Consider the following 10,000-nt stretch of genomic DNA (forward strand, 5'->3'; position numbering starts at 1 on the left):
CACCCACACACATACCAACCCAGACACACACACACCAACCCATGCACTCACACCCACCCACACACCAACCCACACACACACATACACCCACCCACACACACACCAATCCACACACCCACCTACACCCACTCACCCACACACACACACCCACACACACACCAACCCACACACACCCACCCACACCCACACTCCAACCCACACACACACACACCCACACCCACACTCCAACCCACACACACCCACCCACACCCACACTCCAACCCACACACACACACACCCACACCCACACTCCAACCCACACACACCCACCCACACCCACACTCCAACCCACACACACCCACCCACACCCACACTCCAACCCACACACCCACCAACACCCACCCACACACACACCAATCCACACACACACACCCACACCCACACTCCAACCCACACACACCCACCCACACCCACACTCCAACCCACACACACCCACCCACACACACACCAACCCACACACACACACCCACACCCACACTCCAACCCACACACACACACCCACACCCACACACCCACACACACACCAACCCACACACCCACCAACACCCACACACACACACCCACCCACTATTACATACTCACACACTCATGCAGACTCTCTGAAACACATGCTCTCTCCCAGACACACACATACCCCCCCCACACACACACATACACCCCCCCCCACACACATCCATTTGCACACCCTCTCACAGGTGTATACTTCATCACACTCTCCCCCTCTCTCCCACACACACGCTCTCTCACTCTCAATCCCTCTCACACACAGATCACTCTCGGGGATGAGTTCACATTTGCAGATACATTCTCTTGTGTTCAGAAAGCACACAATCTGGAGACAGACAATATCTTTTATAATCCTTGGGACATTTTATAAACTCCTGCTTTGGAAACAGAACCAGTCTGACTCCAGGGTGGGATGCAGACAGACTCTGACCTCACCCCTTTAAGGCATTGTCTGAGCTGAGCTGTTACCTTACTTTATAAAACCTGAAGTTACCTTGAGAATGCGACTTGAAAGAAGTTCTGGGATTTACATATTAATGAAGCGAACTTGTCACCCATTCTCAAACATGAAAGACTTCACAGCAATCTCAATTTGTTCAATGCATCAATGTACGGCACTTGGATTGTTTGCTATAGATTCTGTGTCCCTTGATCCTGCCCCAACAGCCACCCTGCTCCATCACTACCTGATGAAGGAGCAGCGCTCCGAAAGCTAGTGTTTCCAAATAAACCTGTTGGACCACAGCCTGCTGTTGTCCATCCCAGTCCAATACCAACATCTCCAAATCATGACTAGTGTTGTACAACAGGGACAACTTCGGGGTTCGGGGATATAATCCCTTCGGAGTTTGTGTCACATACAGACAGGGGGGTTACGAAGGGGTTTCACACACTCCCCTTCATAGCTCAGCCCTTTGAGTGTAGGAGTTGGGAAGGTCATGTTGAGGTTGTAGAGGACATTGGGGAGGCCCCTTCTGGAATACTGTGTCCAGTCCTGGTCACCCTGTTATAGGAAGGATATTATTAAACTGGAGGGGGTTCCGGAGAGATTTCCCAGGATGTTGCCGGGAATGGGAGGGTTGGAATTATAACGAAAGGCTGGATAGGCTGGGAGTTTTTTCCCCGGAGCGTCGGAGGCTGAGGGGTGACCTTATAGAGGTTTATAAAATCATGGGGGGGACAGAGAGGGTGAATGGTGGGTGTCTATTCCCCCCAGGGTGGGGGGGGGGGATTTGAAGACCGGGGGGGGGGGGGCACATGTTTAAGGGGAGAGGAGAGAGATTTAAAAAAGACACGAGGGGCAACTGTTTTCCCCAGAGGGTGGTCCGTGTGTGGAATGACCTTCCTGAGGGAGGGGGGGGGGGGAGGGGGGACAGTTACATTTAAAAGGGATTTGGATAAGGACATGGACAGGAAAGGGTTGGAGGGAGATGGGGCCAGGAACAGGCGGGGGGTCTAGATTAGTTTGGGGATTAGGGTCAGCCTGGGCTGGATGGGCCGAAGGGTCTGTTTCTGTGCTGTGGGACTCTATTGAAGGTGTTGGCAGCTTGGGTCAAGTCTGAACACATCACAAAACATCGCCATCATCCATCTTTTATTGAAGTTCATTAACAAGAAAGATCAAAACGACGCGATAGAAACGCAAACTCGATATCCCAATAACGGAGGGACAAGGGTAAAATATTCACTAAGCAATTTCCCAATGGACGTTTCTGACAAGATCATTTCTATTGGAGAGAGACATCGGGAAAAGTGTGTCCATCCAGAACCTGATGGCCCAGACACATGGAGACAGTGGGAACAGTTCAACAGGGTTCGGTTTATCTCTGTGTGCACTGCATCCCCCTCTGATCACAGACCCACTACTGGCCAGAGAGTGGACTCAGGCCGTGGGATACAGGGACAGAGACTGGAAATGAAAGCTTACCTGAAAAAATGCTCAGCCCTTCCTTGGCTGAGAGGTCCCAGAGGTAAGAGACCATCACTTACCCTGAACCAAAAGGAACCCGACTGTCCCACTGACCCTCCCCTACCCATTTAATCCCGTTCCCACAGCTCTGTGTACACTGTCCCCTCGCCCCACCCTGGGATGGTGGGACTGAATCTTGTTCACAATGACCATACATCAATCAGAGGGTCTGCAGGAATGTTTCTGGGATTGAGGTGGGGTCCCATCTGGGTGTCGATAAATTGTCTCAAAGTGAAGCCAGCAACTCAGTGGGTGACTTAACAAAGTTATAACTGCATTAAGAACCACATTATTTAACATTAATCGAGAGATCAGACTATACAGTTTAAAAAACAAACACAGGTATATATAAAACTCTTTGATGTCTGTGTGCTACAATTTTATATCCAGTGGTTAAAAAGGAGAGAACGAGGGTGAAGTGTTTGTGCTTGGGGGTCTCCTAGGCAGGTTACTGTTGGTACAGTTCCTGCTCAACCCCCAAAGATTAGGTCTGGCCAGGTCAATGGTAATAGGGGCCCAGTTCCATGCAAGAAGGGAGACAGAGGAAACAGTGTCTTTGTCTGCCATGTTCCAGTGAGGGTGCAATGGTGGGGTTTGGGGTGGAAGGGAAGGTGGTGAGGGGGGGGGAAGCTGGGTTGGGTCGGTGATGCACATTCAAGTGTCCTTGAGTTCCACGTGATTAATCTTTTAGCAGCGGTATCATATTCCTGATCGACACGCTCACACACACTCACGCTTCACACTCTGAAAGGAGCAATTCTCTGTCGGAGGGGGGGGGGTCTGGGTGGGGGGGGGGGGTATGTGGTGCAGGGGGAGGGAGGGAGGGGTGGGGTTGCAACGTCACCAAAGCAGGGACGGTTGACGGACCCCGTGCCCGTCAGTAGAAGGAGCCAATGTGAGACGGGAGGTGGGTGGCAGGGTGCCTGGGTACACTGGGGCTGGGGTACATGGTGGTAGGGGCCGTGCTCCAGTACGGGTTGGCACTGGTGAAGAAACTGGTGGAGGATCCGGGGATGGGGGACGGGTGAGATGGCACAAAGTTCATCTTCTGCTGGTGCGTGTGGTACGTTGGCATGTACGGCAACTCGGCCTGGTATTTGTAGATAGAGGACTCAGGTGGGTGAGGCTGGTGAGCCTGAGCGATTCCCTGGAAATCAAACTTGTAGGCGTAGCGTTTCCCGTGGACCTTGGTCATGATGTTCTTGTCGTAATAATATCGGAGCGCTCGGCTCAGCTTGTCGTAATTCATGTTCGGTTTGCTTTTCCTCTCTCCCCACCGGCGGGCCACCTCATCAGGGTCGGTCATCTTGAACTCACCGTTGGTACCCTCCCAGGTGATGCAGCTAGAATTGGCACTGTCCGACAGTAACTCCAGCAGGAACTGCCACAGTTGGATCTGTCCACTGCCTGAAAGGGAAGGGGCAGAGAGTGACCATCAGATCCCAGAGAGTGACCATCAGATCCCAGAGAGTGACCATCAGATCCTAGAGAGTGACCATCAGATCCTAGAGAGTGACCATCAGATCCCAGAGAGTGACCATCAGATCCTAGAGGATCCCAGAGAGTGACCATCAGATCCCAGAGAGTGACCATCAGATCCTAGAGAGTGACCATCAGATCCCAGAGAGTGACCATCAGATCCTAGAGAGTGACCATCAGATCCCAGAGAGTGACCATCAGATCCTAGAGAGTGACCATCAGATCCCAGAGAGTGACCATCAGATCCTAGAGAGTGACTGTGAGATCCCAGAGAGTGACCATCAGATCCTAGAGAGTGACCATCAGATCCCAGAGAGTGACCATCAGATCCTAGAGAGTGACTGTGAGATCCCAGAGAGTGACCATCAGATCCCAGAGAGTGACCATCAGATCCTAGAGGATCCCAGAGAGTGACCATCAGATCCTAGAGAGTGACCATCAGATCCCAGAGAGTGACCATCAGATCCTAGAGAGTGACCATCAGATCCCAGAGAGTGACCATCAGATCTCAGAGAGTGACCATCAGATCCTAGAGGATCCCAGAGAGTGACCATCAGATCCCAGAGAGTGACCATCAGATCCTAGAGAGTGACCATCAGATCCTAGAGAGTGACTGTGAGATCCCAGAGGATCCCAGAGACTGGTGGTGAGATCTAAGGGAATCCAGATGATCCTGGAGAGCAACTGTAAGATCTCAGAGGATCAGATGGACCAGCTGTGAGATCCCAGAGGATCCCATAGATTCTGGAGGTAGGTTTGCTCGCTGAGCTGGAAGGTTCATTTCCAGACGTTTTGTCACCATACTAGGTAACATCTTCAGTGGGCCTCAAGGCACAGCACTGCTGATAATTCCTGCTTTCTATTGAAAAGTTTGGGTTTCTTTGGGTTGGTGATGTCATTTACTGTGGTGATGTCATTTCCTGTGGTGATGTCAATTCCTGTTCCTTTTCTCAGGGGGCTGGGAGATGGGGGTCTAACTCGATGTGTTTGTTGATAGATTTCCGGTTGGAATGCTGTGCCTCTCGGAATATTCTCGTGCATGTCAGAGACACAGCCAACCAGAGACTTGCATAAGAATATTCCGAGAGGCACAGCATTCCAACCGGAAATCTATCAACAAACACATCGAGTTAGACCCCCATCTCCCAGCCCCCTGAGAAAAGGAACAGGAATTGACATCACCACAGGAAATGACATCACCACAGTAAATGACATCACCAACCCAAAGAAACCCAAACTTTTCAATAGAAAGCAGGAATTATCAGCAGTGCTGTGCCCTGAGGCCCACTGAAGATGTTACCTAGTATGGTGACAAAACGTCTGGAAATGAACCTTCCACCTCAGCGAGCAAACCTACCTCCACAACCTCGATCTGAGCTACAAATCTTCTCAAAACCCGCTGTGGTCCCACAGACTGGCTGTGAGTTCCCACAGTATCCCAGAGACTGACAGTAAGATTCCAGAGACCAACAATGAGATCCTAGAGAGAGCAACAGAGAGTGCTCAGAGATTGACTGTGAGACTCTAGAGATTAATCAGGAGCTGGAGAGAGCCCGAGGGATTGACAGTGAGTTCCGGGACCAACAGAGAGCCCTCTCTCTCTCGAGTCCATTGCTCCCCTCACTGAGACATGTTGAGCTGATTGGCCTCCTGTTTTTGTGCTAAACTCACAAGAGGAATGAGTTGAGGAAAGTGGGAGAGTTGACTGAATCCAAAGGGTTGATCGAACAGGTCGATCGATTGTATCAACAGAGAACCATTTGGGAAGGTGGGGTTTCTGGAAATGAACGTGTCTCCAGGACCCAGTGTTGGTCTGGACTCACCGAATGTGACTGAGGACATTGTCCCAATGGAATGGAGGGTGGAATCCAGGGTAATCCAGGATAATCGAGGGTGGAATCTCAGAGCCTCAGCCTGAAGTAACAAAATCGGGAATGTGAACCTAGCTGTCAGTAATGGCTGGGGATTGTTCAAACCCCATCTGGTTGGTGAATATCCTTTAGTGAAGGAAGTCTGCCTTTTCTATCAGGTCTGGGTTGACATTTACCTCCAGACCCACAGCGATGGGGTCATCTCTGAGCTGGCCTCTGCTCAATTAGGAAAAAGTGTTTCAGTCCCTCGAGCTTGGACCCCATTCACTACGATCTCAGTGGAATTAAAACCTGACCCTTAACCCTGTACCCCTCGCAATCAGACAACGATCAGGCTATAACTTCAACACAGAACCTGACCTTTCACATGGGTCAGTGTCAGAGAATTCCAACGATTCATTGGTGTGAACTAATGGTAAAAGAGTGAGTGTGTGTGTGTGAGTGTGTGTGGGTGGGGGTGTGTGTGAGTGTGGGTGGGGGTGGGGGTGGGTGTGTGGGTGTGTGTGGGTGTGTGGGTGGGGGTGTGTGTGTGTGTGTGTGTGGGTGGGGGTGGGGGTGGGTGTGTGTGTGGGTGTGTGTGAGTGCGTCAGTGCGGGTGAGTGTGTGTGTGAGTTTTTGAATGCGTGTGATTGTGTGTGTCTGTGTGTGAGTGCATGGGTGAGTGTGTGTCTGTGTGTGTGAAAGTGTGTGTGAATGAGTGGGTGGGTGTCTGTGTGTGTGACTGAGTGTGTGTCTGTGTGTGAGTGCGTGAGTGTGTGAGTGTGATTATGTGAGTGTATGTGTGTGTGTGAGTGTGTGATTGTGTGAGTGTGTGAGTGTGTATGTGAGTGTGTGTGAGAGTGTGTGTGAGTATGTGTGATTGTGAGTGTGTGTGCGTGCATGTGAGAGTGTGTGTGTTAGACAGTGTGTATCTGTGTGTGTGTCTGAGTGTGTTGTGTGTGAGTGTATGTGTGTGACTGTGAGTGTGTGTCTGTGTGTGTGTGTGTGTGCATGAGTGTGATTGTGTGAGTGTGTGTGAGTGTGTCAGTGTGTGTGAGTGTGTGAATGTGTGAGTGTGTGAGGGTGAGTGTGTGTGAGATTGTATGTGTGAGTTTGTGCGTGTGTGTGTGAATATGTGAGAGTGTGTATGTGATTGTGTGTGTGAGTTTGTGTGTGTGAGTGTACGTGTGAGAGTGTGTGTGCGAGTGTGAGTGAGAGTGTGTGAGTGAGAGTGTGAGTGAGAGTGTGAATATGTGTGTGAGAGTGTGTCTGTGTGTGAATATGTGAGTGATTGTGTGTGTCTGTGTGTGTGAAAGTGTGAGTGTGTGTCAGTGTGTGTGTGAATGTGTGAGTGTGTGAAAGTGAGAGTGTGTAAATGTGTGAGTGTGTGAGGGTGAGTGTGTGTGAGTGTGTGTGTATGTGTGATTGTGTGTGAGTTTGTGTGTGTGTGTGTGTGTGAATGTGTATGTGTGATTGTGTGTGTGATTGTGTGAGTGAGTGTGTGAAAGTGTGAGTGTGTGAATGTGTGAGTGTGTGAGGGTGAGTGTATGTGTGAGTGTGTGTGAGTGTGTGATTGTGTGAGTGTGTGAGTGTGTGAGTCTGTGTGTCTGTGTGTGAGTGTGTGTGTGGGTGTGTGTGAGTCTGTGAATGTGTGTGTGTGCCTGTGTGTGTGAGTGTGTGAATGTGTGTGTGAGTGTGTGTCTGTGCATGTGTGTGTGTGTGTGTGTGTGTGTGTGAATGTGTGTGTGTGAGGGTGTGTGTGTGAGTGTGTGTGAGAATGAGAGCGTGAGTGTGAGTGAGTGTGTGAAAGTGTGTGAGTGTGTGTGTCTGTGTGTGATTGTGTGTGTGAGTGTGTGTCTGAGAGTGTGTGAAAGAGTGAGTGTGTGAGTGTGTGTGTTTGTGAGTTTGTGTGTGAGTGCGACAGTGTGTGTGAGTGTGACAGTGTGTGTGATTGTGTGTGTGTGAGAGTGTGAGTGTATATGTGTGAGTGTGTGCACGTGTATGTGTGAGTGTGTGTGTATGTGAGTGTGTGTGTGTGTGAGAGTGTGTGTAAGAGTGTGTGTGTGAGAGTGTGAGTGTGTGTGAATGAGTGTGTTTGAGTGTGCGTGTGTGTTTAAGTGTGTATGTGCATGTGTGTATGAATGTGAGTGTGAATGAGTGTGAGTGTGTGTGAGTGTGTGTGTCTGTGAGAGTGTGTGTATGTCTGTGTGTATTGTGTATGTGTGTGTGTGAGCATATGTCTGTGTGTGTATGCACGTGTGACTGTGTGCGTGAGTGTGTGTGTGTGAGAGTGTGTGTGAGAGTGTGTGTGAGAGTGTGTGTGTGAGAGTGTGTGTGAGTGTGTATGAGTGTGTGAATGTGTGTGTCTGTGTGTGAGTGTGTGTCTGTGTGAGTGTATGTGTGAGTGTGTGTGTGATTGTGTGAGTGTGTGAATGTGTGTGTGTGTGAATATGTGAGTGTGTGAATATGTGAGTGTCTGTGTGTGAGTGTGTGTGTGGGTGTATGTGCGTGAGTGAATGTGTGTGTGAATATGTGAGTGCGTGTCTGTGTGTGTGAATGTGTGTGTGTGTGAGTGTGTGTGAGAGTGTGCATGAGAGTGTATGTGAGAGTGTGTGAGTGTGTGTGAGTGTGTGTGAGAGTGTGTGTGAGAGTGTGTGAGTGAGTGTGTGTGTGAGTGTGTGTGTGAGTGTGTGTGAGTGTGTGTCTGTGGGTGAGTGTGTGTCTGTGTGAGTGAGTGTGTGTGTGTGTGAGTGAGTGTGTGCGAATGAGTGTGTGTGTGAGAGAGAGTGTGTGTGTATGTGTGAGTGTGCGTCTGTGGGTGAGTGTGTGTGTGTGAGTGTGTGTGGGTGAGTGTATGTGTGAGTGTTTGTGGGTGAGTGTGTGCATGTGTGTATGAGTGTGTGAGTGTGAATGGTGCGTGAGTGTGTGAGCGTGTGTGTGAGAGTGTGTGTGAGAGTGAGTGAGAGTGAGTGTGTGTGTGAGTGTGTGTCTGTGTGTGTGAATATGTGAGTGTGTGTTTGATTGTGTGTGTGAGTTTGTGAGTGTGTGTGAGTGTGTGAATGTGTGAGTGTGTGAATGTGTGTGTGTGAGTATGTGTCTGTGTGTGTGAGTGATTATGTGTGTGAGTGAGTGAGTGTGTGAGTGAGTGAGTGTGTGAGTGTGTGTGTGAGTGTGTGTGAGTGAGTGTGAGTGTGTGTGAGTATGTGTGAGTGTGTGAATGTGTGTGTCTGTGTGTGAGTGTGATGTGTGTGTGTGATTGTGTGAGTGTGTGAATGTGTGTGAGTATGTGAATATGTGAGTGTGTGAATATGTGAGAGTGTGAGTCTGTGTGAGTGTGTGTCTGTGTGTGTGCGTGTGAGTGTGTGAATGTGTGTGTCTGTGTGTGAATGAGTGCGTGAGTGTGTGAGCGTGTGTGTGAGTGTGTGTGTGTGTGTGTGAGTGTGTGCGAGTGAGTGTGTGTGTGTGAGAGAGTGTGTGTGTATGTGTGAGTGTGTGGGTGAGTGTGTGTGTGAGTGTTTGTGGGCAAGTGTGTGCATGTGTGTATGAGTGTGTGAGTGTGAATGAGTGCATGAGTGTGTGAGCGTGTGTGTGAGTGTGTGAGAGTGTGTGTGAGAGTGAGTGAGAGTGTGAGTGTGTGAATGTGTGAATAGGTGGGTGTGTGAGGGTGAGTGTGTGTGAGTGTGTGTGATTGTGTGTGTGAGTTTGTGTGTGAGTGTGTGTGTGTGTGAATGTGTGAGTGTGAATGTGTATGTGTGACTGTGTGTGATTGTGTGTGTGTTTGTGTGTGAGTGTGTGAGTGTGTGAATGTGTATGTGTGAGTGTGTGTCTGTGTGTGTGAATATGTGTGTGTGTTTGATTGTGTGTGTGAGTTTGTGAGTGTGTGTGAGTGTGTGAATGCGTGAGTGTGTGTGAGTGAGTGTGAGTGTGTGTGAGTATGTGTGAGTGTGTGAATGTGTGTGTTTGTGTGTGAGTGTGTCTGTGTGTGAGTGTGTGTCTGTGTGAGTGTGTGTGTGATTGTGTGAGTGTGTGAAAGTGTGTGAGGGTGCGTGTGAGTGTGTGAATGTGTGTGTCTGTGTGTGAGTGTGTGTGAGAGAGTGTATGTGAGAGTGTGTGTGTGAGTGTGTGTGTGAGTGTGTGTGAGTGAGAGTGTGTGTGA

At 49.8% G+C, this 10,000-nt stretch overlaps 1 protein-coding gene across 1 annotated transcript in view; it reads right to left on the minus strand.

The window, feature by feature from the left end:
- Positions 1-3,330: 3,330 nt before the first annotated feature.
- Positions 3,331-10,000, minus strand: part of LOC140458941 (Friend leukemia integration 1 transcription factor-like) — a 53,635-nt gene continuing 46,965 nt past the window's right edge. Inside the window, exon 5 of the mRNA XM_072553675.1 lies at positions 3,331-3,922. Within this exon, the coding sequence (XP_072409776.1) occupies positions 3,393-3,922 (530 nt within the window). The 3' untranslated portion in view covers positions 3,331-3,392. The remainder of the gene's footprint in view (positions 3,923-10,000) is intronic.

This window comes from Chiloscyllium punctatum, chromosome 34 (genome assembly GCF_047496795.1).
Source record: "Chiloscyllium punctatum isolate Juve2018m chromosome 34, sChiPun1.3, whole genome shotgun sequence".
NCBI lineage: Eukaryota > Metazoa > Chordata > Chondrichthyes > Orectolobiformes > Hemiscylliidae > Chiloscyllium > Chiloscyllium punctatum.